Raw genomic sequence first — 27,924 nt, 5'->3', positions numbered from 1 at the left:
CTCAGCAGGAGCTGCGCCTCTTCCCAGGGCTTGGCTTCGCTGGAAAACTCGGGAAATCCTCCGTGGAAGCCTCAAAGTTGGGATGGATTTGGGATGATGCCATAAAATATCCCTCCTGCTGCTCCATCGGTGTGTATTCCTGAGTAAGCTCTTCCAGGGGCTTTCTAATTTTACATATATGGCTAAATATTCTATGCAAATGGCTAAATATTCTGTATTAAGTTGCTAAATACGCTATATAGTCTGCTAAGTATTCTATATAAACCGTTAATTATGATAGGAAAAGATGAGATGAATGACCTCAATTATAATTAAAATTTTATCATGTTTTCCTTTCATGTCTTTTATTTGTTTAATGCCAATTATTCCTGTATTTTATTGAATTCTTGGTGCATTTTATTTAAATTTGAGCTGGGGTTTTTTTGTGGGGTTTTTTGGTGGGTTTTTTTGTTTGGTTTGGCTTGGTTTTTTTGTTTTACTTTGTTTTTTGTTTTTGTTTGTTTGGGGTTTTTTTTGGTTTTGTTTTTGTTTGTTTGTGGGATTTTTTGGTGTTTTGTTTTGGTTTTTTTTGGCTTTTGTTTGTTTGGTTTTGGTTTTGTTTTTTGTTTTTTCCATTCTCTTCCCCTACAAGCGCCTTCAATAGAATTACACAAATTCCTCTCGTGGAATTCTGCCTGCAATCATTTCCTCTCAGTCAGCCCTGAGCTTTTGTGTGTCTCTGCTTTCATCTCCTGAGCTGCTGTGCAGACGAATTACGACTCTCAGGCAGGTGCCTGACTCGCTGTGGGATGATCCCTGTGGATACCGCATGGATTTGGCTGGAAAAACGGGAAGGGAAATATTCCAGCAGTCAGGCAGGTTGCAGGATTCCTGGGGTTTGTCCCAAGGAGGGGAGGTGCCCTGCTAAGGGATGTGCTGGGCTAAAATAATAAAATATATATATATAAATCCAGATTAACAGAGGAAATTATTGGGATTCAGGACTGGTTTGCAGTGCAGGGAATAAAATGGCTCTGGAAAAGTGGGAGTCATGGAAGGAGAGTGTTTTCCTGGGGGTTTATATCCAGAAATGCTGAAGGCCGCACAATCCTAATCTTGCCTAATTTTGAGCTTATTAAAAGTGTATTTTAAGCGCCCTGGGGCATTTTGAAAAAAATCCTCAAAAGTATATTTTCTCAGGAAACTTCCTGAACTGCTGCTCTTAGTCCTTAAAAAATAATTAATTTATTTACTTATTGATTAGGTTCTCCTCCCTAAATAGTTGGAATTTTTTACCTCCAGCCCCGTTCCCTTTCACTGTTTTCATTCCTTTATCCAGGCAGAGATTCCCAGCTGGAATCACCTCGCAGGGTGAATCCAGTGTTTTCCAGCTCTGCTCCTGGAGCGCAGCTGGGGTGATTTCAGCTCACTGTCCTTCTGAGCCACAAAATTCATGCTCCCGTTATGGAAATCAGGAATTTTTGGATCCAGCTGGTGGAGGGAAGGGGTTGACAAGCTTGTTTTTGGGGATCATTCACCTGTAGGATGGATTTTTAATGCCAGTGTTGTGTGTCCGGGAGAGAAGGTGGAGTTTTGCTGTAAATATATGCCACAAAGTGACCTGAAAATGAGATTGGTAGGAAGGAGAAGGACAAGCAAACCGAAATATTTTCCGTTTAAACTCCTGGATTCCTCTTTGCCAGCTCCTGCAGATTTTAATTTTTTTGTTGCTCCACAAACACATTCTTTGAATAAACAAAGCAAATTCCATCAGGTTACTCTTCAGACGTTATTTCTGAGGAACCGAATAAAAACACTTGGGAAAAAAGCTTTAGAAAACACTTACTAAAATTTGTTAATAAAGCAGATTTGGGCAGATGTGCATCAGCAGCGTTCCCAAAGAGCCCTGGTGGGACGGGGAACAATGGCTCTTGTCCCCAGAAGAATGGGAGCCCTTGATGGAATGTCAGCATCTCGAGACCTCGCTCTGTGCACCTGCTGCTCGAGTCACGGGGCCTCGTGGGCTTTCCTGGCCACAGTCCCGAGAGGCAGCGCTTTAATTCCACATCCCAAATATGGATTTAATAGGGGCTGTGCACGGGCACTTGATTTAGGGTTGATTCGTGTATTTGTGTAAATGATATTTGCTTGAGCGTCCCCACACAAGGCTCGCTAAAGGTTTATATACATTTAGGTTAAAGGTGAATCTAAAGATATGAAATAAACCAGGCCATTTGAACATTTAGATGTTTTTTTTTAGATTTTTTTTATATATATATTGCTATATTTTTAATACAAATTTGGCCTATTCTGTTGTTTTATTATGTACATTTAAATATTTAACGGGGCTGAACTTTTTTTTTTTGCGCCTTTTATTTTCGCTACATCTACCGAGCTCTTTGTTTTTTGTGCATGACCAGCCTCCCCCAGCCTTCAATATTTCTCCAAAGGGAGTTTGATTTCCTGGGATTGCGGCGTTCATGTAACAAGATTCTAAAGCCAAACCAGTGCAGGGCTGGATTTCATAGAAATCCCGACTGCTTTTAGGGCTCTCCTTCTTCCCAGACGTACATTTGGGGCTAAACTGCTGGGGAAGCAGATGCCAGTCTGCAGATATTAAGAGTTAATATCTCTTGAGATGCCTTCATGCTCTTAAGGAGCTTCCAGCCCTCTCCAGGAAGATCCAAGGGGCCGGCGAGGGTGGCGCCGGCGCTGGAGGAGCGGGTGAGCGCGGGGTTGGGATCCAGCGTTGGGAGCCGTCCATAAATATCAGCTGCAGACCCTTGGGATACCCACTGGGAATGCGTGGAGGGTTTTTTGCAAGGAGGTTATTTGGCGGATAAGAGTTTTTTGGGGTATCCATGGAGGCAGGAACGAGGAGCGGTTTGTGGCGAGTGAAAACGTTGGAGGTTCCTCACATCCTGAGGATTAAGCGGCCTTGTTGTCCTCGTTTTACCTCCTGTCTCTGCTGGGTGAGGAGTGTGTGTCCCTCCATGGGGAAATATACAAAAGATACACTGAAAATATCTGCTTTATCCATTTAAAGTATTTATTTTATCCATCTAAAATACCTATTTAATATAACTGTAAAACCTTTACACGAACACTGAGATTTCTGTATTTGTCAGTTGGCCTTGGGAAGGTTTTAAAGTTGTTTTATCAGCTCCAGTTTAAGTATGGATGTTTCACTGCTCTTAAGTTTATTTTCAGGTTGTATCCACCAAGCCATGCACTGCTTAGACATTTAATAGGGTACAAAGCAACTTTGGGTCATTTCACAATGTTTTAAAAATTAATATCACTATTTTTTTTTTCCCCCACATAACAGAGATTTTAAACAGCTTCTACCTTGGTTTTAGATCTAATATTCAAGTGGGAAAAGGGAAGGAGGTGGTTTGTCAGTGTTTTTTGTCCTAGGGAGTGTTTTTTCGTGGAATTGCTTTATGGAGCAAATTTTAATTGAGGCAACCAAGAGTGTTGTCAAACTAATTAATATTTACCTGCTTTGAGTTTTGTATACACTGAAATATTTTATCTGGAAGCAACATTTGGTGTTCAGACAGCAAGGCCTTGGCTGTTTGGAATTGGCAAAATAAAAATCTTGAGCGTGGCCCAGTTTAAGAGCAAATTCCCAGCCACATTCCTGGCTCCAAGGACACCAGGAGCCCCATGTCTGAGGAAGCTGCTTTCTACAACTTTGGGTCTTATCCTGGTTTGTAATTCAATTTTTTTCCCCATGGTTGGGACCCTTTAAAAGTTTTATCTCTTTCTTTCTCTGTTGGATTTTGGGTTTTTTGGCCTTGGGTTTTTTGGTGTCTAGTGAGGTGCTGATGGGAGTGCAAGGTTTCCTTGGCTGAGGCAGCTGGAGGATGTTCCCATCGTGGAATGTCCATTGACTTCCCAACCTTCCCTTCTTTTCCAGCCTGGCCAAACACCCTGATGGATCCAAGGGAGAAGTTGTGTAACTTGACAAAATCCTCTTTTCCCTAGGAAACCATGCCGAAAATGGGATCTGAAGGATGAAAAAGGGGAAAATAAGCAACACCACAGGCTGGATCCAGTGGCTTTTTTCCCCCTGTTTCCAGTGAAAGGGGACTTGGGGAACCATGGGGAGGAATTTGAGGTGGGAGACCCCCATGGATGGAGCTGGGCATTGTTTCTCCCCTCACCTTGAAAGTCTGCTGCCAGTAAAACTTTTTAGCACTTGTAATAATTGAGAAGTCCTGATTTCCTTGCTGGAATTAAATGCCTTTTAGTGGATTAGTTTGAATCGCATCCACTAAGAGCTCGATCATCTGCCAGCCCCGAGAGTTGGGCCAGAGCTTTGTAAATTAATGAGCTCAAGGTGATTAGGACAGGTTGGGTGCTTTGGGCCCTGCACCAAATCGTCCCCGTGCAAGGTGTGGAGCTCTGGGCGTCTGTCACTGCTTTTTCCCATTTTCGTTTGAATTCCTTGGCTGGGAGCGGGTTTTGGGAAGGGATTTTCCTGGCTTGGCTGCCAAAAACATGAAGGGAACCGTGTGATGCCACGTGAGAATCGTGTTGGAGTCCCAAAAGTAGAAGCGACATTATAACCACACTTGTTGCTGGGATAATTCCAGTTCCAGTCTCAATCCAAGGTTATTTATCCTTGCATCCAAGGATCAACCCACGGGATGTTTTATGGGAAGATGGAATGCCTTAGAAGTGTTTTAAAGTCTTGCAGCAACTTCTTTTTATGTGGCGTTTGTGAAAGGAAAAATGTCTTGGGACAAAATACGTTGGGTACATCTTTATATCACGTGTGGGATTTTCAGAGAGTTTTGTGGACACCGGAGAATCTTCCCCATGGATTCTTGGCTCGGAGTCAGGGAGGGGAAATGAGCTTTTACTATTATTTTATTATTATTTATAGGTTGTGGCGATGGCTTTAGCACACACTCTATCTGCAATTTCTTTTAGAAATGTGGTAACTTGCAGTAAAACGTGGCTTTTCTCGGAGGCAGGGAAGACTCCACTGTGTCCTGAACTCTCAGGTGATAGAAAAATGAAAAGTGTGCGCCGCACATCCAAACTCACACCGGTATTTGTGGTCCCAAGGACAGTTTGGTGGGTTGGAGAGTGGAGGCCTCATTCCCGAGGCTGATCCCACACTTGCCTGTTGGTTTGCATCTTCAGGGAACGAGAGCAATCCCAAAACGCTGAGTTTAGTTTTGTCCTGTTTGGTTTAAAATTCCTGATAACTCCCTTCATTTACACCAGTGTTTACCTTCAGTTTTTCTTTCTGATCAACATCCATGGGGGTGGGCTGGAATTAGAGAATTCCTTCCGATCCAAACCATCCCATAATTCATGATATCATTGCTTTTCCAAGGAACTTTTTCCTCACTTTTTCCTCACTTTTTTGCCCTTCCCGTGTTTCTCTGAGCACGGTTGATGCATGGGCATCAGGAGCTTTCTGGAGGGAGGATTATTTTCAAGGTGATCTGTCCTGAAAAGATTCCGTGCGTTTCCAGCAGCTGTCAGCAGGATCTGGCAGGGCTGGGCCAGTGCTCTTGGGTCTGTCTCAGCTCTCGCAGATTTTTCATGTTATTTTTAAGTGTTTTGGGTAAGAATTTAATATCTGCTTGTTCTTTTCAAACCCAAAGTTCCCGCAGCTCACCCGACTGGATAATTCAGCACTTCCTGAATTTGTTTCGGGTCTCTGGTGTGTAAAATTAAGCGCTGAGGTTGCTTAAAGAGAAAACATCACCCTCACCGGGTCTTTGGCTGCTGGTGGGGAGGAGAAATCTCCTGAGTCCAGCCCTTCATGGAACCTTCCGTGGCCAGGCCTGGGGATAACGGGGTGAGAATTTGGATCATCCCTCCGGTGAGACCCCACCTGCAGAGCTGCCTCCAGCCCTGGGTCCAGCATCAGAAGATGCTGGAGCAGGTCCAGAGGAGGCCCTGGAGCTGCTCCAAGGCTGGAAGACCCTCTGGAGTCAGGCTGGGAGAGCTGGGAATGTTCCCCTGGAGAAGGGAAGGATCCAGGGAGAGCTCAGAGCCCCTGGCAGGGCTCCAGGAGAGCTGGAGAGGGGCTGGGGACAAGGAATGGAGGGACAGGACACAGGGAATGGCTCCCACTGCCAGAGGGCAGGGATGGATGGGAGACTAGGAACTGGGAATTCCTGCCTGGGATGGAATTCCCAGAGCAGCTGTGGCTGCCCCTGGATCCCTGGCAGTGCCCAGGGCCCATCTGGAGCACCCTGGGACAATGGGAAGTGTCCCTGCCCATGGCAGGGGTGGGATGGGATGATCCAAACCATTCCATGGTCACGGAGTCCGTCGTGTCTCCCGCTGCGGTTGGAGGCTGCAATTCCAGCCCATCCCGTGTGCTCCAGGTGTGGGGGACGAGCGCCTCGTTGGGAATGTCTGAGCTGGGAGGTTCTGCCAGGATCTCCGAGTGTCTCTGATCTAAACACAGACACATCCCCGGAGAGCCCACCCTGGATTTCTGCTCTGTGCCTGCAGGAGCTGATGGTGTGATAAGATGGGAGCTGTGCCTGGAGCTGGACACTGAGATCCCTACGAACCCTCGGGGCAGCACTGGAAAAACGCTCTTTTGTTCCCAGTTTTGCACAGGAAGCTCATTTTGGCTTCTTTCAACATCACAGCTCCAGCTGGCAGCGAGTCAGAACTTCAGCTCCATGACCTCATATCTCTGGCACAGAGCATGGCTCAGAGCTCCACACACCAGCCCCAATCATAAATGAAAAATGTGAAATATCTGCAAGTCTGTCATGGCAGGAGAAGGCTGTACAGCACATTTTTTTATTTCTTCTCCTCCGCTAGGAGGTGAAAAATGAATTTTTCTGAGCTGTGCTCAGGATTCCAGAGGATGAGCAAATCCTGGGTGCGAAGTTCTGGGTTTTGCTCTGTCCCCTCTGTGGCTGTTGGGGCGGAAAATCCACCTGATGTCCCGGAGTGGTGCCTCCAGCTGGGCTGGGATCTGCTGAGTTATCAGGGAATTGCAGACATGGGGGGTGAATGTGCTGCCTTCCATAAATTTAGCGAGGGATCTTAAAGCTCATCCTATTCCAACCCCTGCCACAGGCGCCTTCCACTATCCCAGCTTGCTCCAAGCCCCGTCCAACTCGGCCTTGGAATTTTATTTTTCATTATTTTACTTTTGGCATTTTAAAATTATTATTTACTTTAAAAAACCCCAACAAAACAAAAACAAACCAACCAACAAACGGGAAAAAAAAAACCAAACCTATAAAGGAAAGATTTAAATCATGGATTTTTTTCTATTCTGAGGCAAACAATTCTCGTGGCCAGGCTGGGCAAAATTTTAGGATTTAAAGTGTGCAGGTGTGGAAGAAACAAATTCCCTGTGGAGGGATGAGACCTTTCCTGCTTATCTGTTAATAATAGAGGAGATTGCCTGGATTATAAACACAAAACCAAACTGTTCAAACCTCTATTTGCTATTTTTATTTATTCCTCTGACGTCTTGACCTGGAGAAATGCTTTTGGCCAGATGATTCTGGTAGACAAAAGAAAGAGCAGACACCCGTGAAGAGGTGGGAAACTGTTCCCAAATTAATTCCTGGTGCTTCTCCCGCGGCTGGGTGACTTTGAAGGAGCTCAGGTGGATCCTGGCCCCTCTTTGGTCCTCCTCACCTCATCCTGCTGCTCTGGAGCTCTTTGGTTCCCTGTCCTCTACAGAAAGGTACAATTTTGAATCCCTTTTTAATTTGTGAGGGGTTTTTATGGAGAAGATGAGGGACCTGGGTGGCAGAGGAGGAGTTGGGAACTGCTCTGGTTGGGCTCCAGTGCTTGGGAACTCAAATTAAATTAATTTAGGAATTGTGATGCTCAGAGCTGTGGCCTCAACTATGAGTTTGTGGGGTAGGAGGGGCCAGGATTTTGGGGGATTCCAGGCTTTCTGCAGGATCTGGGTCCTGCGGGAGCTGCTGCACTCTGCCTCTCCCCTCTCAGGCCCTCAGCGTCCCCATGGAGCTGGGATCTGAGGCCACTTGGAAGCTTTCCTGCGGATTTTAATGGAAAGCAGAACACCTGAAGTGTCTTCTCCTGGGAATTGTCTGTTTCCACGTGGTTTCGGAGTAATTTATTTCGAAATATATCAGCAAACCTTCCTGACCTCCACTGGGCAGGCCGGGCCAGGGCCTCACCATCCCCACAGGGGAGGATTTCTTCCCAATATCCCATCTAATCCTACTCTCTCCCGGTTTAAAGCCAGAAGTTGTGGCTGCCCCTGGATCCCTGGAAGTGCCCAGGGCCAGGCTGGAAGGAGTTTGGAGCAGCCTGGGATAGAGGGAGTTGTCCCTGCCCATGGCAGGGGGTGGAATAGGATGATGTTTAAATCCCTTCCAACACAAACCATTCCATGATTCTTTGATTTTATACTATAATATGAATTATGATATTAAAATAGAGGATATTTCCAACAATACATGCTTAGATATAATAATAAACTGTAATATTTTCATATATAATCATTGCAACCAGCTCTGGCACTGCCAGCTCCAGGCCTTCATTTCCAATTATGGCCAGAGCTGACCTCACTCCTGGAAATGTTCCCTGCTTGGAGCTTGCAGAAAGAGGAAAAACAAGATTTCTTTTTTCTAAATATCTTTCTTCCCTTAGTAGTTTGAGGTATTTACATAATTAGACATCATGGAAATTAAATCAGTGTTTCAGTGCCAAAAACTCTGTCTGTTGCTGAGTCCAGTCATTGATATTTTCACATAATCTATTTTTTAATCTACAATATCCTTGGAAAGGCCATCATTCCCTAAAGGAATCTTGACCTGATTGATTTTCTTCATGAGGCCTCAGTGACATATATTAAAATAATAATAATAATAATTAAAATAATGGCACAGAAAATAATTTGGAATTCCTTTTATCACCCCCAGTTCCCATGTATCCTTTGGACCAGTGGGATTTTTTGAGTTTCCAGCCCATTTTCTAGTTAGTCTGTTGGCTTTAGGGAGCAAATTTCCATTATACCTTCATCTGATCCGATTTAATTTAGTTTCTTTTTCTTTTCTGTAGTATTCTGGACGGGCCAGGTTGTGCTCTCTGCTCTGTCTTGCATCATCTTGTGCTGATCCAGGGGCAATCCTTTGGTATTCCCAAGGTTCCTTCACCCTTCTGGAGGTGGTTTCCCAATTATTAGGGAGCTAAAAAAAAAATCAATATAATAAAATATAACCATGTCAGCCAAGTGCTTGAGTCGGAAACCGAGACTACAAGACTTTGGTTCAAATATTTCAGATTTAAAGGGTTTTATTTTGCAGTAAATATTCCATTGTGGTAAAACATGGAAGTGTTTTTCTCCCAGGAAAACAGCAGGAAGAGGTGCCCTCGTGGTTTTTGTTACTGTCAGCGTGGAAATGGTCAGAAAAGGCCAATTTGTGAGAATTTAGCAGCTGAAAACCTGTGTGCTTTCAACATTTAGAGCACGGGTTCCTCCTCGAGTTTTGGGGTAGGACGAGAGTGGGAGATCAGATCCAATGGAAACCAGTAAATCACGAGGGAAAACGCCAGCAGTGACACAACGGGAGTTACGGATGGTGGCCTGTGGAATTCCAGGTGATTCATGAGGGGAAATGAAGCCGTGGTGAAATCAGGGGGGGCGCGTTTTGGGAAGCTTTTGTGGTTTTAGCATGTTCTGGGGGTGAGTGTTTGAGGCAGATGAGTTGGAGCACGATTTTGAGTGATTCTTCGTGTAAGATATCATCTCTGAGCTGGCAGACTCCTGAATTCCTGGTGCTATTCCAAAAAAAGCCTTGGGAAAGTGGACACTCTGTAATGCCAAGGGGATGAGGCATTTGCATCCAGCAGGAAGCAGGGCGGATGAGGAGAGGTTTAAAGCTTAATTAACACCAAGGAGGGGTTGGGTTTTAATTGATGCGCCACAAAAACTTCTGTTTCCCTCATTTGGTTATGGGGTGAGGTGGAAGGAGATGTGGGGCTTCCAGGGCCTGAAGGGGCTCCAGGAGAACTGGGGAGGGAATTTGGACAAGGGATGGAGGGACAGGACACAGGGAATGGATTCCCACTGCCAGAGGGCAGGGATGGATGGGAGATTGGGAAGGAATTCCTGGAAAAGCTGTGGCTGTCCCTGGATCTCTGGAAGTGTCCAAGGCCAGGTGGGAGCACCTGGGACAGTTGAGGGTGTCCCTGCCCACGGCAGAGGGGCTGGAATGGGATGAGCTTTAAGGTTCTTCCCAACCCAAACCAGTCTGGGATTCCATAAGAATTGTTCAAAGCGCTTGGGTTTGTCCTCATCCCGTTCCCTCCCCACCTCAGCTCCCGCTCCCTTTCCCTGCTGACCTCAGGCAATGTCCAGCCCTTTGTCCTGGCTGTGTTTATTGTGCTTTGCTCCCCTGATTTTGATGTTTATTTTCATTTTTTATTTTTATATTACCCGAACCAGGGTTTTCCATTCTCGTGGGCACTGGGTGATGGCCCCGTGACCCTCAGGATTTATCCCATGAGCATTCCAGGAACATCCTTAATTATTTTCCTGCTCCTTTTTGTCTGAGCTCATTTTTTAGGAAGCTTTATTCATGCCAGCCTTGTTTCTGCCACAAAACAGAAATATTCTGCTTATTGTGAATAAAAAGTCGTTATTTTGGAAGGATTCCCGCTATCCAGGCACGGTAGTTTCAGGGAAATTCACATTTTCTGTCCTTGGGCATTGTTGTTACTTGCACTTAGCCCTGAATAAACACAGCAAATGATCCATGAACTCCAGGGAATTCTTCCTGGTGAGTTGAAGAAACAAATGGATGAAAAAAAAATAAGCTAAAAAAAAAGAAAATAAAAAAAAATTTAAAAAAACCACTAAATCCCACCAAAATAACAACAACAAAAAAAAAAACAACAGCAAAAAAATCCCTTTCTGACATTGCTTAAAAATTATAAGTTTTGTTTTGGGGTTTGTTTTGAGAGCCTGGTTATCTGCTGGCAGAACTGATGAGTAGCTGGATTTATTTTATGTATTAAATAAATATTAAATTATCTATTTACTCTTACTGAAAATAAATTTGTGCCTCAGCTTTCTGACCTGCTGGCAGACAAATGTGGATCACGGGAATATTTTCCTGTATAACTGTGGAATATAACAGGATGTTTCCTGTTATAACACAAAACTGTAATATTGTGTTGTGCCCACAAGTTTCATCATGTGATAAATACGCATTAAAATTGATTAGCAGTGTTTATCTACAAGTGAAATGCTGGGAGGGTAAAGAACTCGTGTAAAAATTAAATGAAAAATTAAATATGAAAGGAAACGGGTGCTAGGGGAGTGAAATGTCCGTGCTTTTATTCCTGGAGTTTTCTGCAGCTGATGCACTTTATAAATAGTTTCTTCCAAACTGAACTTGGAACAGCAAAATTGTTCATTTTAGCTTCAGGGAAAAATGGACTAAAATTAAAATTCCTCCAGTTATTCAGAGCATTTTGCCCATCTGTAAATTGTAATAAACGAAAAGGAGTGACTTTCTGCACAAGGGTAAAGAATTATCTGTGGGAGGGCACTTACACCGCTCAGCTTTCCAGGACATTCATGTGGTAAAAACCAGGGAGAAATCCAAAATTTCCATCGCAGGAATATCCACTGAGAACCCTCATTGTGGTGCTGGAAGTTCGAAACCATCCTGGGAGTGGTGACTAAAATGGGGATGGTGTTCTACAGCTTCCCATCGTGCTGGGGATGAGTTTTTCCTTAATTAGCCTTTATTTTGCCATCAAAATACAAAAAATGAAGGAAAAAAATGTCTTTTTCTGGGAAGAAAAGTGGCAATTAATTGGCCTTGGAATTGAAATAACCCTGGAATCCTTACGGAGCAGAGGGTTTGTTTTTGTGTTCCCCTGGGTTTTGTTTTTCTGGAAAAACTAATGAAAATCTTCATGAATTAAGGATTTGTTTACTCCATAGATTAACCAGACAGCTGAAAGTACATTAATTGGTCAATTCTCGTTTGGGTTTGTTTCATATTCTTTAAGGATATGTAGCTTTTCTAATTTATACCAAATAAAATACACGTTAAAACTGGAGTGGGACAACTTTGAGTAAAGCTTTTGGATGAAAATATCTGGAGTTTGGTGTCGCAGGATGGAAAATACAAAACCAGGTAAATGTTGCTCTTTAAATTTAACTGATTATGGCAATTTCTGCAAAGAGTTTTACGACAAAATCTCTTACAGTCCTTATGGAGCGAAGGGTCGCAGCAGAAATAACAAAATATAACATAAAATTCATTTATTTTGATGTAGAGACTGGCTCAGATAAATTTGGACTCACACAAACATCAGCTACTTTATGAAGATAAAAATGAGAACGAGGTACTTATCTAAAGGATCCTTGTACGAGGCTCGGGTCGCTGGCCCTTTGATTTTACGGAGATGTCGGAGTTGCACAGCTGGGAATGGCCGAGCCATTCCCAATTCCCAATTATTCCCCTGGGGGTTGCCGTGGCATCTCCTCCAGCCTGGTTTGAGATGTGCTCTTTGCAACTGTGGAAAGCAGAGGTGTTGTCCTCCTAAGCGTCCTCTCCTTTTGTGGCTTCCCCAGATTTTTGGTGCCAAAGGGAATTCACGCGCGGGTCAGGGAATAAAAAACGGGATGAACCTTGGGCGAGCTCTCAGGGGAAGGGAGCTCATCCAGGGCCGGAAAAACGACACACGGTGTTCATTAACTGCTACGTGCGTATGTTAAATTATTATCTGGGGGGAAAACACGGCATTGCGGCGGGAATCGGGATAACCGGGGATCATTAATATCTCGTAATCGAGGAGCGGCAAGGGATAATAGCGGTGCGATCGGCGATGGGTCAGAACTCTCCTCGGAGGGGAGGAGGCTGAGATTTTGGCCAGGTTTGATAACAACGAGCCCTCATTTGCGCGAGGTGACGTCGGCGGGGCGTCGCACAGAGCTCGCTCGGGGTGGACGCCGCGCGGCAGCGGCTCGGTGCCTAATCTAGCATGGCAAATGTGCGAGGTGATGTCCCAGAGGAGCTGTCACAAATCCCGCCGGAGTGGCATCAGGAGAGCGGGGACACAATGGCGCAGATTGATGCCTGGCTTTATTAAAGCACAGTTTGGCGCAGGAGGGACGGACTCCCCCTTTTCATGTCCCCGTCAGCCTCTAATCAAAGAGTTTCTTATCAATACTCTCGGCGCAAAGATACTGAATGCAGAATTGCAGGGAAATGGGGGTAGGGAGGTAAAAGAATCTTTTGGAGGTGCCCTTTTCACCAATTAGATTTGGAGATGTCACTAAGCTGGGGTTTAATTTGGCCCGAGCACGCTTGGTTAATTGGGTAGAACTCATTTTTTGTAATCAGGAGGGTTCGGAGCTTTGGTGCTCTGCTTTGGTCTCCCCCCAATTATTCCCTGTAAGTGTCTCACAGCCAGAGACAGAATCCCGCCTGCTGGAAAACGATGGGATTGTTTGGAGACCTGTTTTCCCCATCTTCCCAATGACCCTCCCTTGTAATTTTTTTTCTACTTGGAATATTTGTTGCTGCAGCACAAATAAAATGCTCCAGGAGTTTACCCAGGATGACCTTGGGCTCAGCGGCTGCTCGTTTGATCCTTCAAAAATACCGAGGATCCTCCTGCTCCCAAGGTTGTCCCAATTTCCTTGGCATAATAAAAATCTAACCTTAAAACCTCATCCCATCCTGTTAAAAGTGCTGTTCCTATGTACCTGCCAAGCTGGAACGAGAACTAGGAAAATGTTTTCTTGATTTCATGTCTTGGTTGAAGCTTAGATAATTTTCCAGCTCTTGTCATAAACATGGAATATGTTCTCCTGTTTTGTTTTTTTTTTTCAAAAAATTTCCCTTGTTTCTTTGGCGTTGTTTTGGCTGCATTTTATTTGCTCACTCTGCAATATTCTTTCCTTTTTCCCAGTAACTGGGATGCTTTTGCTTGGTTTAAGTAGGGAAGATGGTCCAGGCTGATCCCAATTGCTGTTTCCACAAGGAGCAAAATTTAATTTCATGCAGAGACTCTGTTCCTTGGGACTTCATTTTGCTTGTCTCCAGGAGAATATCCCCACCCTGCCCGCTTCCAGGGCTGCACCAGCAGTCACAGAGTCACAGCCTCCCTGTCCTGAAATTCCTTCCCTGGGCGCTCCCTTTCCTCCTTTTGCCACGAGAGTTTCCCAAGGAGGAAGGCAACGTGTGATCCACAGAAATTATCCCTGCCTTGGGAAGAGGAGCCCTTTCAGCTGCCCCAGCGAACTCAGATATTTGTTTAGGGGATAATTTAGCCTCTCTCCTCCCCTCGGCCACTGGAACTCAGCAACTGGGGGTTTTGCTTCTTATTAGCAGGAAAATCCCAGGATTTCGGTGCTCACGCATGGTTTCCTTATCCTGTCTGTGTGGAGCCGGGCTGTCTGGGGGCTCTCCATGCACTGAGGTCAGTCTGTGTGCTGAGGGCCTTCCAAAATTCCCAAACCGAGCAAAGTCCTGATCTCCCACATCCCCCTGGACTTTCTGCCCTTGCTGCCTCTATTGCAGGCCATGCAAAAATCCGGGAATAGGCCTTGAAATGATTTGTTGGATCATCCATGTCCATTTTCCTGCTGATTCAGAGGTGTTCATGGTCCGTATAATTTAAAGGAAGGAAAAGTGGTGTCCCTGCACCACATTCATGGAGTAAAAAGGGAATGAATTATGTCTAACTTGGAATAATTCACCTGTTCAGCTTGACAATTAATTTGCAGAAATTGTATTTTCTTATGTCATGGCCTGGCTGAACTCTAAATTCACCTTTTTCCCCTGTCCTTAATGCCAGATATTAAGTGCCTTAGACATTACAGTAAAATATATTTATTCCATCCCCACGGGTTTTTTTGAAGCCTAACTATCCTGAGGATGAATAGAAGTGACATTTTACCCCAAATCATTAAAAGATGGGAGGAACCTAAGAGAAGTTTCACTGGTGGGACTGAAAATATGAGCGATTCAGGTTGAAAATAGAAGCCGAGTAGTGCTGGCTGTAAAACAACCTTGGAATCACATCCCGTGAAAGATTAAATTGCGTCCGAGGGAAGGCGGAGCGAGAGGGAAGAACATATTGTCCCCCCCTTCACTTCCCCAAGTCCGGGGCTTTTAGCTCAATGAACTCCAGGCTTTGTAATTAGCAGCAAGGCGATTAGATGGGCCACGTTCCTGGCAGTAATGAGTGCACTAATTGTGTTTGATTGTTTAATTACTCTTGCTCACTGTAATTGAGGAGAAGCAGCGAACCCCTCTGCAAGAGCTCCGAGAGGTTCCTTGGATGCAAGAGCTTTACTACATCCCATTTTATGGAGAGGGGGACCCACACTTAACCGATCCTGGGGTGAAACTGCCAAGAAAATCCCCTAAAATGGAACGTGGAAAAAAGCTGGATTTGGAGGCAATTCATAAGAATTCCAGGTTTTTTTCATAACATTTTGACCTGTGGGGTTGGAACCAAAAGACATAAATAGAATAGACACAAAAAGGTTGAGCAGGATAAAAGAGAAGGGGGAAAATGCAAATAGAGCGGGAGATGTTGCAAATAGTCCTTGGGATTGTTGTCTGGGATCCGGCACAGCTGCCAGATGGAAAACATTCCATCGCCATTCCGATTTGTCTTTGGGCAGTGATGACACAGGCAGAGAGCTGGGCTTGGCTTTGGAAGCTGGAGGGAGATGAAAACTAATGCAAATGTTGTCAATTCAGCCGTGGGAAGTCCAGCCTGTAGCTTTGTGTGACCTGGAAGAAAGGCAGGAGGAAAATCTGCGGAGTTATTTGGGAAAGTCACACTGGGGAGGTGCATGAGGCGGAATTCCTGGAGGGAAGACTCTGCCTCCAGGAACAGCTCTTCCAGCCTCGTCAGGCTGCTCGGAGTTCCCATGGCTTTGTTTCCCACTGTGGAATAATCGTGCTGAGGCAGTGGAAGGGCGGCCCAGGTGACCCCGCACAGCAGAATCCGCGGGAGCGAGCGGCTCGTGCCGAGGCCTCGGCGGTTTCTCACAGATGGCGCTGCCTGGCCGTGCTGTGACCGCTGCTCGAGGGCTCAGGAAGTCTCCTGCCTGCTGGGAGGGAAATTTTCCTGGCTTTTGCTGGCTTATTTCCCTCAAGGAAGAGTTGATTTGGGGGCTCAGGAAGTCTCCTGCCTGCTGGGAGGGAAATTTTCCTGGCTTTTGCTGGCTTATTTCCCTCAAGGAAGAGTTGATTTGGGGAGCTCTGAGGTGGAGGCCCTTCCAAGGGGAAGGATAAGAGGAAATGTCAGGGTGAAATCGGTTGGAACCTTGTAGGAACTTGGAAGCGTGGCCCAGACAGCAAGGAGGAGATGGAGGAGGAAGGTTGAGATGAGGTGTCAGAGAATCATCAACCTCCTGTGAGGGAGAATCATCATCCTCCCACCAGCCAGGCAACTTCCCGCTGCGCTTGGAATCCAGAGAGAGCAGGGAAATGCTCCATCTCCCATGGGAACACGGTGGAGGGCCCTGAGCACCACAACCTGCGCCATACTCGCATGAGGAGAACCACAGAAATACCCACGAATCAGGAATTCCTTCCTGCCTGGCTTTGGCTGAGTCTTTGTACAGGAAGATTTGGTGTCTGACTCCTATTTTTCCCCCTTTTTTTTTTCTCCTGGAATGATGTTTTTCCTGCAAACTCGCAGCTGGCCCAGCTCATGGGTTGGGTCATGCTCAGCCAGCTGAGCTTGAGGAGGACGGAAGAGACAAAGCCATCCTTAAAAATAACTGTCTCCTCCATCAACGCCTCTCTAAATCCAGAGCTCTGATATCCAGCCTCCACTCCAGTCCTTCCCGGGAGGATTGGGACCTTCCATTGTCCCCAGCGCTGGTGCCAACGAGGCCGAGATGTCCCGTCCCTAATGAGACCTGACAAACGGGCAACCGGGCTGCTGCTCGGGGCCTCCAAGGGTTCATTTCCACGGCGCCGTGGCGGGACAAAGGGCAGGCCGGAGTAATCCCGTTGCGGAGCGGGAACAGGAACGGGAATGGGAATGGCCTTCCCGCCTCCGAGGTGCCGCTGGAGCCAGAAAGATTGAGTTAACGGGGATTTCTGTGTCAGCGCCCAGGCCCTTTCACAAACAGACTGCGTGATCTAAATGCCCTGTGACTGTGTCACCCCGCCGCCACCGGACACGGATTCCGAGCGGGCCACGCCAGCTTCCATGAGGTTGGGATGAGCACTTGGCGTTGATGCCTTGGGAAGGTGACCTGGAACAGAGACTGGACAGAGCTGGAGAATAAAGCAGATATTTATTGAAAGGCCTTTAGGAAACACCTTGGGTAGGACAAGAGCCTGGGCAGGGTTGCACCCAAGGTGGAACCAAAATGGGCACAAAATGGTCACAAAATGGTCACAAAATGGACACAAAATGGACACAAAATGGGCACAAAATGGACAAAAATGGGCACAAAATGGACCCAGAATGGGCACAAAATGGTCACAAAATGGACACAAAATGGACACAAAATGGCGGCCTGGTCACAAGGCCTCACACTTTGATCAGTTTTGTTCCATTTTCACATTGGGGTTTCATTGTCCAGTTCCAGCTCCAGGTTCTGCAGTCCCATCCTCCTTGTTCCTCCCTCCAGCCACCGCTGTTTGTGCTTTTGGGCTGAACACTTGTCCCAGGTGTCCTTGGTGTGCAGCAGGAGCAGGATTTGTTTTATGTGGCTGGGGTGTGCAGAGAGCTGAGTGACACCGAGTGTGAGCTCAGAGCTGCGCCCTGGGCAGCACAGAACACTCATCTATTAAAACCTTTAATTTTACAAAGCACATCCAGAGAAGTTGTCTCCCTATTACCCCAAGCTATTCTGAGAAGTGCTGGACGCCCTCAGAGACCCGATAAACCTTCAGGTGTCTCGCCCCGCTCCGGCCACGCGCCGAAGGTTTTATCGATCTCGGAGGTCTTTGGCAGCCTGGTTAACTCTGGCAATCCTGTTCCCCTGCCCAGGTGGGGATTCTCGGCCGCCGCATGAGCAGGTGCTGGCCGGGCCATGGCCTGGCCGCCGGGGCTGCTGCTGCTGCTCCTGCTGCTGTCCGGCCGCGCTCCGGCCGCGCGCAGCCGCGACTTCACCGCCAAGGACATCGTCTACCTCCACCCCTCCAGTAAGTGACCTCCGCCCTGGGACGGGGACGGGGCGAGGGGAACACCGCTTATCTCCCGAGCTTACGGGTCTGCACTCAAATTCTCACAGGAGCCCAACCCAAAAGCCGCTTCCCATCATCGTTTCCACGGTCCTCAGAGGCCACTGGAATATGTTCCAGCAGGGCTCTGTGTTTCTTTGTACGTTTCATCTTGTCGTGCTTCCTTTGTTTTTCCCACTTTTTCTCAAACCACTTTGCTTCTGGCCCTGCCTTTAACCTGGTTTTACACGGAATCGCGGAATGGTTTGGGTTGGGCGGGACCTGGTTTGTGCAGTCACCATTCTCACAGGGACGAGTTAATGTGGAAGAAAACCCAGGTTTTTGGTGGGATCTGTCCCTGTCCGTGGCTGAGGGTGGGACAACATGGGCTGTAAGGTCCCTTCCAACCCAAACCGTTCCGTGATTCCGTGTAAAACTGGACCAAAAGGGTTGAGAGGACACGTGGGGTCACAGGCAGCTGCTGGGGCACAGACGGCTCCTGCCTTGACTCCAGTAACTCCTGGAGAAATGGAATTGTGCATCTTTAGACCTTCCCTCACCAGTCTGTTCACTTTATCAGACTCAGACTTACTGAATTCCTGGAGAACAGGGTGCCTGTGGAGCTGCCCCTGCCTTCTCTGCCCGCAGAAAACTCTCTGCTCCATCAGCAGAAATATTTATACTCTGTGCAAGTGGGCTGAAACTCCTGCTCCACGCCATGACTGTGTCCTGCCAGAGGTGCTGCAGGGCGAGAGGGATTAATTTAATCACCGCCTCGTCCCAGCCCCACCAGAGCTGCTGCTGGGTGATTCCTTGTTCCTTAAAAGCTGAGAGGAAACAAGCAGTGAAATCCTCTTGCTTCACCTCCTCATTCCCAAGCAGGATCCGGCCCAGAGCCAGGGGAGGTGGTGATGAGGAGGGAGGGTGAAGATGTGGCCCTTGGGGCTGGAGAGGTTCCGTTTGCTGATGAATGTGGCCTCTTCACCACTTGGCTTCTGAGAAGGCGGCAGCACCTCGAGGACGGATTGAAAGAGTCCCAGAAGCGCTGCCAGGAGAGCAATTAAGGAATTAGCCCTCGTTTGGTGAGATAACTTAGGACAGAGGCTGCTGTTCAGTGCCGGAGGTTGAGCAAAGTGGTTTTGTTCCCTTTGGGGCCGTGAGCCTGCCTTCAACAGGAGCAGCTCTTTCCTTTGGTGGGGCAATTCCCAGAGTGTTTAAATCCAACCTGATATTTTGTTATCAGCGCTGATAAAGCCGCAGTGGTGGATGTGAGCTCTGATTCCGAGGGAATGAGCATTCCCAGCTCCCATTAACTCCCTTTGAAGTCAGCACCGGGCACTTTGGCTGGGAAAACACAGCTGGAACGAGTCCACAGGGCCCTAAATGCGCTTTTCCTGCTGCGGGGAACAGGGTTTTACAAATCAGAACCAACCTGCTGACACTGACAGGAAAATTCGGAGAAATTTGGATCTACAGAGAAAAAAAAAAAAAAACCAACGTTGCTTTTTTCTCCTGAAAAGCAGCATAGAACCAGATTAATTGGGTCATTTCAATTCCATTTTCCATTCCTTTTAACTCCAAATTTTCCATTGCTTTCAGCCACGCCGTATCCTCATGGATTTAAGTGTTTCACCTGCGAAAAGGCCTCAGATAATTATGAGTGCAACCGCTGGGCTCCGGATGTTTACTGCCCCAGAGGTAACCAGCCCCCTCCCCGGCTTCCATCCCAAGCTGTTATTCCCAGAAATGTGGAATATGGGGTTCTGGAAAAATGCTCTCAGTTTTTCTGTCTCTTTGTGGTGGGTGAGGTTGAGGACTTTGAGCTGTTCCCTGTTTTCCTCTGGCTCGGCTCGGGGTTGAATCAGGCTGGCGTCACTTCCCTAAAATCCCAGACTGGTTGGGGTTGGAAAGGACCTTTAAGCTCATCCCATTCCATGGGCAGGGACACCTTCCAATATCCCAGGCTGCTCCAACCTGGCCTTGGGCACATCCAGGGATCCAGGGACAGCCACAGCTCCTCTGGGAATTCCATCCCAGCCCCTCCCCACCCTCACAGGGAAGGAGTTTTAAGATTTTTTTTCTCCTGCTGGTGAACATAGAACCAGTTCTGGCTGTGTTCACTTCCCTCCCCTACGGCACGAATCCATATGCAGGGCAGCCACGGCTGGAATTTTGATGTTTTCAGTGGCTTGATCCCATAAATCCCCTCAGAGCCTGGAACTGGGAACAGCTCAGAAAAACCCTTTAACACAAGCGCTCAGCTGTCAGATCCAGGCACTGCTGAGCTCCTCAGATCTCCCCCTCCTTCAGCAGCTCTCTTCCGAGACCCTCACACAACATCGGGATTTTCCACAGCCCCCGTGAATCCCATTTAGCTGCGTTGTGTGGGGATTTTACCTTTGGGGAGAAAAAAAAAAAAAAATCGTTATTTTGGAAGGATGAAATACATTTATTTTGGAAGAACAATATTTCTTTTGGAAGGAGACGACCCCAGTGTGTGTGTCAGGCCCGTTATCAGCCCCAGAATTTGCTTCCTTTTGAGCTAAAATCCACAACAATAAAACGCCCCGGGCTGGCTGGCACGGGACGAGCCCAAAATTCCCGGATATTCCTTGTTTTGACAGGAGAAAGGGGCGTGGGGTTTATCCCTTCTCGTGGGTTTTGTGTGTGGCCTTGAGGGAGGGGAGAGCCGTCCGTGCTCGGCCTCCCCGTGCCAGGAAAATCCCTCTCTCCGAGAGGATTCCACAAAAAAAAAGAAAGGAATAAAGGATAAAGCAACCTTAAAAGAGTTCTGTGGTGGTGGAAGCTTTATTTATTCCATGTGGGATCTGCCAGAGCAGGAGAGAGAAAGCCCAGGTTTGCTGGGAATGGTAATTCCAGCAAAATCCTGGGAGCTGCTGCACCGAGGATGCTCCCTTTGGGATAAAACTGAGCTTTAGGGCAGGAGAGGCTGGAAAACATGGGAATTTCCCTCCTTTTTCCCTCCTTTTACGCTCCATTTTTTCCCCCTCCTTTTCCCCTCCTTTCTCCCTCCTTTTTCCATTCATTTTTTCCCTCCTTTTCCCCTCCTCTTCCCTCCTTTTTCCCTCCATCTTTTCCACCCATTTTCCCCTCCTTTTCCCTCCTTTCCCCCTCCTTTTCCTCTCCTCTTCCCTCCTTTTTCCCTCCCTTTTTTCCATCCATTTTTCCCTCCTTTTCCCTCCTTTCCCCCTCCTTTCCCTCCTTTCCCCTCCTTTCCCCTCCTTTTCCCCTCCTTTCCCCCTCCTTTTTCCTTCCATTTTTTCCCTCCTTTTCCCTCCTCTTCCCTCCTTTTTTTTTTTTTTTCCCATTTCTCCTCTGTCAAAGCAATAATTTTGCTAATAACAAGCTGAGTTAATTAGAAACAAGGTCGAATATAGAAAACAAACATCCAGTGGTGCATTTGCCATCTTGAAAATCCAAATTTTTTCCTTTTGGAGTGCTTGGAGGAAGCTCCTTCAGCTTCCCTGCAATGAATAAAGCAGGGAATAAATCCAAATCCTTTATGGAATTCCTTAGAAACCCTTATTCCATTTGTCAATTGTTTTGCTTTGGATTTTTGGGGGCTGATTTCCAGATGTCAGTGAGGGGCAGATAAAAAAAGGAGAAGGATGAGGGGAAAAAAAGGGGAAAGATGGAATGGGAACACCAAGTTTTACATCTTTTAGTCCTTTTCCCGAAGCCTGAGAAATAAATTCACTGGTAAAAACACGGATGTAGGGGGAAAAAATATATGTCATATTATTTTAAAGTATTTTTATTGTACATTTTAGAATATTTTTACATCTATACACATGAAATAAACAGGAGATTGTGAATATTTTGATATTTTTAAAGACAATGAATAAGATTTGGGGGTTTTGTCCAAACTTCCCTCTATAACTGGATGATCCCCTGGGAACAAATCTCCAAATTCCAGAGGAATTTGAAAGCTCAGAGCCTGGATGTGAGTGGATATTCAGTGACATTATACAGAAATACATCCCAAAAAATTGTATATATATATTTTTAAATCCCATCAGTTAATAAAAATCCAGTATTTCTTTCCTATTTCTCCTGCTGGTGGACTCTCAGGGATATGAATTCGGCAGATAAAGATTTTTCCATGTTTTTTTAGGGACAAGATTCTGCTTCAACCAGCACATGATACACAATAAATACATTTTTTAAAATTGTATATTTAATTATTTTTTTTTTAAAAAAATCTTGTGTTAAAAATTTGTATTTTTTACCATGATTTGATAAAAATCCAGTATTTCTTTCCTATTTCTCCTGCTGGTGGACTCTCAGGGAATGGGAATTGGGCAGATAGAGCTATTCCACGTTTTTTAGGGACAAAGTAGTTTCAGCCAGCAGTTGATACACAATAAATACATCAAAAATCGGTATTTTTTTAAAAATCCAGGACTTCTCTCCTATTTCTCCTGCTGATGGACTCTCAGGGAAGGGAATCGGGCAGATAAAGATTTTCCATGTTTTTTAGGGACAAGGTTCTGCTTTAGCCAGCAAATGACGCACAATAAATACATCAAAAATTTGTATTTTTTAAAAAATCCAGGACTTCTCTACTATTTCTCCTGCTGATGGACTCTCAGGGATGTGAAGTGGGCAGATAAATATTTTTCCATGTTTTTTAGGGACAAGGTACTGCTTCAGCCAGCACATGACACACAATAAATACATTTAAAAATTGTAATTTTTTTTTTTAAATCCAGGACTTTTCTCCTATTTCTCCTGCTGGTGGACTCTCGGGGAAGGGGTATCGGGCAGATAAATATTTTTCCATGTTTTCTAGGGACAAGGTACTGCTTCAGCCAGCATATGATGCACAATAAATACACACACACACACACACAAAGTATTTTTTTTAAAAAATCCAGTATTTCTTTCCTATTTCTCCTGCTGGTGGACTCTCGGGGATATGAATTGGGCAGATAAAGATTTTTCCATGTTTTTTAGGGACAAGGTTCTGCTTTAGCCAGCACATGACGCACAGTAAATACATTTAAAAATTGTATTTTTAAAAAAATCCAGGACTTCTCTCCTATTTCTCCTGCTGGTGGACTCTGGGGGATGCGAATTGGGCAGATAAAGATTTTTCCATGTTTTTTAGGGACAAGGTACTGCTTCAGCCAGCACATGACACACAATAAATACATTTAAAAATCGTAATTTTTTTTTAAATCCAGGACTTCTCTCCTATTTCTCCTGCTGGTGGACTCTCGGGGAAGGGGAATCGGGCAGATAAATATTTTTCCATGTTTTTTAGGGACAAGGTACTGCTTCAGCCAGCACATGATGCACAATAAATACACACACACACACACAAAGTATTTTTTTAAAAAAATCCAGGACTTTGCTCCTATTTCTCCTGCTGATGGACTCTCGGGGATATGAATTGGGCAGATAAAGATTTTTCCATGTTATTTAGGGACAAGGTTCTGCTTTAGCCAGCACATGATGCACAATAAATACATTTTAAAATTGTATTTTTAAAAAAATCCAGGACTTCTCTCCTATTTCTCCTGCTGGTGGACTCTGGGGGATGCGAATTGGGCAGATAAAGATTTTTCCATGTTTTTTAGGAACAAGGTACTGCTTCAGCCAGCACATGATGAAGGCCAGCGGGGAGAGCGTCTCGGTCACCAAGCGCTGCGTGGGCCTGGAGGAGTGTCTGAGCACGGGCTGCAGCTACATCAGACACGAGGAGTACAAGGTGCGCAGGGATGGGGGAAACGGGAAAAATTCCACAGCCGGAGCTGGTTTTGTGAATGTGATGTGTGCGAATGTAGGGGCAAACACAGAGGAAAATGAAAAAAAATAATAATATAATGTAATGGAATATAATGTAATGTAGAAATGGTATATAATATAAATTACATTTATTTGTGTAGTATAGTATAGTACATTATATCATATTATATTGTATTGTATTATGTTATATTAGTAATATCATATAATAAAATAATACAATATATCATATACCAGATATCATATCTATACTATATAATATATACTGTTATATATATATTATGTAATATACAATATATATATAATATTAACTAATATAACATAACATATAACACATAACACATAACGTATAACGTATAATACATAAAGTATAATGGATAATGTATAACGCATAATGTATAATATATAATATATAGTATATAGTATATAATAATATACCGTATATCATATATCGTATCTCGTATATCATAGTATATAATATATAGTATATAGTATATAGTATATAGTATATAGTATAATACATAATACATAATACATAATACATAATACATAATACATAATACATAATATATAATATATTATATATTATATATAATATATTATATATAATATGTAATATTATATATGTAATATGTAATATATAATACATTCTATTCTATTAGATTTATAATTAATTTATAATTTATAAGTACATAGTATTTTCATATGTCCGTATTCTACGTGTTTTTCCTATTTGCACACAATTTCATGGAATTCCGCATTCCCTGTTTTCCCAGGTGTGCACGTCCTGCTGCGAGGGCAGCATCTGCAACCTGCCCCTGCCGCGGAACGCCTCGGACGCCGTGTTCGCCACGCTGTCACCGCTGAGCGCCGCGCCGCCGCTGTCCCCTCCCGGCCTGGCGACACCGCTCGGGCTCTGCCTGGCGCTGCTGGCACAGCGCGGGCTGGCCGCCGCAGCGACGGGACAGCGATGGTGACAGCGACAGGGATGGGGACAGGGATGGGGACAGCGACGGGACAGGGATGGGGACAGGGACGGGACAGGGATGGGGACACCGACGGGACAGGGATGGTGACAGCGACGGGACAGCGATGGTGACAGCGACAGGAACGGGACAGGGATGGGGACAGCGACGGGACAGGGATGGGGACAGCGACAGGAACGGGACAGGGATGGGGACAGCGACGGGACAGGGATGGTGACAGCGACAGGAACGGGACAGGGATGGGGACAGCGACGGGACAGGGATGGTGACAGCGACAGGAACGGGACAGGGATGGGGACAGCGACGGGACAGGGATGGTGACAGCGACAGGAACGGGACAGGGATGGGGACAGCGACGGGACAGGGATGGTGACAGCGACAGGAACGGGACAGGGATGGGGACAGCGACGGGACAGGGATGGGGACAGGGACGGGACAGGGATGGGGACAGCGACAGGGATGGGGACAGCGATGGGGACAGGGACGGGGATGGGGACAGGAACGGGACAGGGATGGGGACAGCGACGGGACAGGGATGGGGATGGGGATAGGGACGGGGATGGGGACAGGGACGGGGACAGGGACGGGACAGGGATGGGGACAGCGACGGGACAGGGATGGGGACAGGGATGGGGACAATGACAGGGACAGTGACAGGGACAACGACAGCGATGGGACAGGGACAGTGACAGCGACTGACAGGGATGGGGACAGGGACAGCATCAGGGACAGGACAGTGACAAGACAGGGATAGGGATGGTGACAACGACAGGGACAGTGACAGGGACAGTGACAAGGGATGGTGACAACAGTGATGGTGACAACGACAGGGACAAGACAGGGAAAGGACACGGACAGGGATGGGACAGGATGGTGACAGTGATGGTGACAATGACAGTGACAGTACAGGGACACCAACAGTGACAACGACAGTGATAGGGACGGTGACAATGACAGGAACAGTGACAATGACAGTGACAAGACAGGGATAGGGATGATGACAGGACAGGAACAAAACAGGGACAGGACAGGGACGGTGACAAGACCAGGACAGGGACAGTGCCAGGGACAGTGACGGTGACAACAGGACAGGGACAGGACAGGGATGGTGACAAGACAGGGACAAGGATGGTGACAGGACAGGAACAGGACAGGGACAGGAACGGTGACAACGACAATGACAGTGATGGTGACAAGACAGGGACAGGGATGGTGACAGGACAGGAACAGGACAGAGATGGTGACAAGACAGGGACAGGGATGGTGACAGGACAGGAACAGGACAGGGACAGGGACAGGAACGGTGACAATGACAATGACAGTGATGGTGACAAGACAGGGACAGGGATGGTGACAGGACAGGGACAGGAACGGTGACACAGGAACAGGACAGGGACAGGAACGGTGACAATGACAATGACAATGATGGTGACAAGACAGGGACAGGGATGGTGCCAGGGAGAGCGATAGGGAGAGGACAGTGACGGTGACAATGACAGCAACAGGGTTGGTGACACGACGGGGACACGACGGGCACAGCGTCGGTGCCACCCCGGCCACCCACACGGCCCCGAGTTCCCTCCCGGTTTTTGGGTAATCCCGAGTTTGGGATCGCGACGGAGCGCAATTCCCGCGTGTCTCCCGCCTGCCGAAGGAACTCCTGGACAGAATTCCCAGAATCCTGCGCTGAGCACCGGATCATTCTGGAAAAGACCTCTTAGGCTGGAGAAGCCACCAAGTCCAGCCTAACTTTGGCAAAGCCCGGCTTATCCGGGTGAAGAGCCGGCGTTTGATTCCAATTGGGAACAGCCCGCTGGCGCCTCATTAACTCCGCTGTCTCATTAACACGCGGTAATTAACTCAAAATCGGGGGGTCCCCCCCAGCATTCCCACTCCTCTGGGATGGGCAGGAACCCGCAGCGAGGAAGCAGCACCTGGAGAAGAGGAGGAGATCCCGTGCGGAAAACCCTCCGGAATTCCCGAACCAGGCCAGAGAAACGCCCGAATTCCCCCTTTCCAGTGGGATTCGAGGCGCGCATCCCTCAGCACGAGGAGGGAGGAGGATGAGGAGCTGCTGCTCGCCAGATTCCCGCTGCTTTGGGGGGGAAAAATATTTCCAAGATTTTTCCCATTTTAGCCCCAAACCCCCAGGATCCGAACGAGAGAAAAAGGAATCCTGAAGCTCTCCCAGGATTTGTTTTATTCCGTGGATTTGTGTTTGGGTGACCTGTGGCGCTCGTTCTGCCCGGAAATCACGGATGCAATATTTTTATATATATATATATATATATATAATTTTTTTTTTTTTTTTTTTTTTTGGTAAGTCGAGGAGGGTTTGGGATTGCTGGAAAAGATTCCGAAAAACGCTGATCTTGCCAGGAAAAAACGGGGTGGTTTGCAAGTCAGTGAGCCTGTAATATATAAATGGTCAAAAACATATATAAATAGAAATATATATTTTTTAAAAAATGGTTTACATCGCTTTTAAAAAAGAATCAACTTTGTCTTGCAAAGTCAGTAATAAAAGCAGGCTGTCATGGACTTGCTTTAAAACTGTTTTATAATGAATTTTTTTAAAAAATAATCATTAATTATTCTTTCGGGAGCGATTTTTTCCCCTATTCCCGCTCCAGGGTAACTTGAGCTCTGTCAAATTCTGATATTTTTAGGCTTAAAATGCTTTTTGGGGGGGAATTACAGGGAGTGCAGACTCCTGGAGAGCTCCCCAGGTCCAGAATCCGTGTGGGATACCCTGAAAAATCAGGAATCTGCTCGTGGAAGGGGCTGTCCTGAATTTTGTGGCCTGGGGACTGAATTTTCCAGGGAGTTGGTTTCATTGTTTTTTTTCTTTCTTGGAGCAGCTCCCCACTTAATTCCAGGTGATTTCTTCAGGGAAGGAAAGGCTCAGTGGGTTTTACAGGGATTGTTATTAAAAAAAAAATATATATAAATATATATATTTAAATTATAGACCTACATATTTATAAAAATTGACGTTCCCCACTGCTTGTTTTTAATTCTTTTTAATATAAAACCAACAT

General features: G+C 46.2%; 1 protein-coding gene across 1 annotated transcript; it reads left to right on the top strand.

The window, feature by feature from the left end:
- Positions 1 to 24,874, top strand: LYPD6 (LY6/PLAUR domain containing 6). The gene is made up of 5 exons (XM_040069518.1): positions 1 to 129; positions 17,956 to 18,110; positions 19,728 to 19,826; positions 23,732 to 23,862; positions 24,674 to 24,874. Exons 2-5 carry the CDS (start codon positions 17,999 to 18,001, stop codon positions 24,872 to 24,874), a joined length of 543 nt encoding a protein of 180 aa, XP_039925452.1. The 5' UTR covers positions 1 to 129; positions 17,956 to 17,998.
- The last annotated feature ends 3,050 nt before the right edge of the window (positions 24,875 to 27,924 follow it).

The sequence above is a fragment of the Hirundo rustica genome, chromosome 7 (genome assembly GCF_015227805.2).
Source record: "Hirundo rustica isolate bHirRus1 chromosome 7, bHirRus1.pri.v3, whole genome shotgun sequence".
NCBI lineage: Eukaryota > Metazoa > Chordata > Aves > Passeriformes > Hirundinidae > Hirundo > Hirundo rustica.
Note: the sequence above shows the minus strand (reverse complement) of the source record. Positions and strands in the feature narration are given on the sequence as shown.

Coding starts and splice junctions, on each gene's coding strand:
- LYPD6 (XM_040069518.1), top strand. CDS start 17,999: ATGGCCTGGCCGCCGGGGCTGCTGCTGCTGCTCCTGCTGCTGTCCGGC. Junction 18,111..19,727: donor CGTCTACCTCCACCCCTCCA/GTAAGTGACCTC, acceptor CATTGCTTTCAG/CCACGCCGTATCCTCATGGA. Junction 19,827..23,731: donor GGATGTTTACTGCCCCAGAG/GTAACCAGCCCC, acceptor CATGTTTTTTAG/GAACAAGGTACTGCTTCAGC.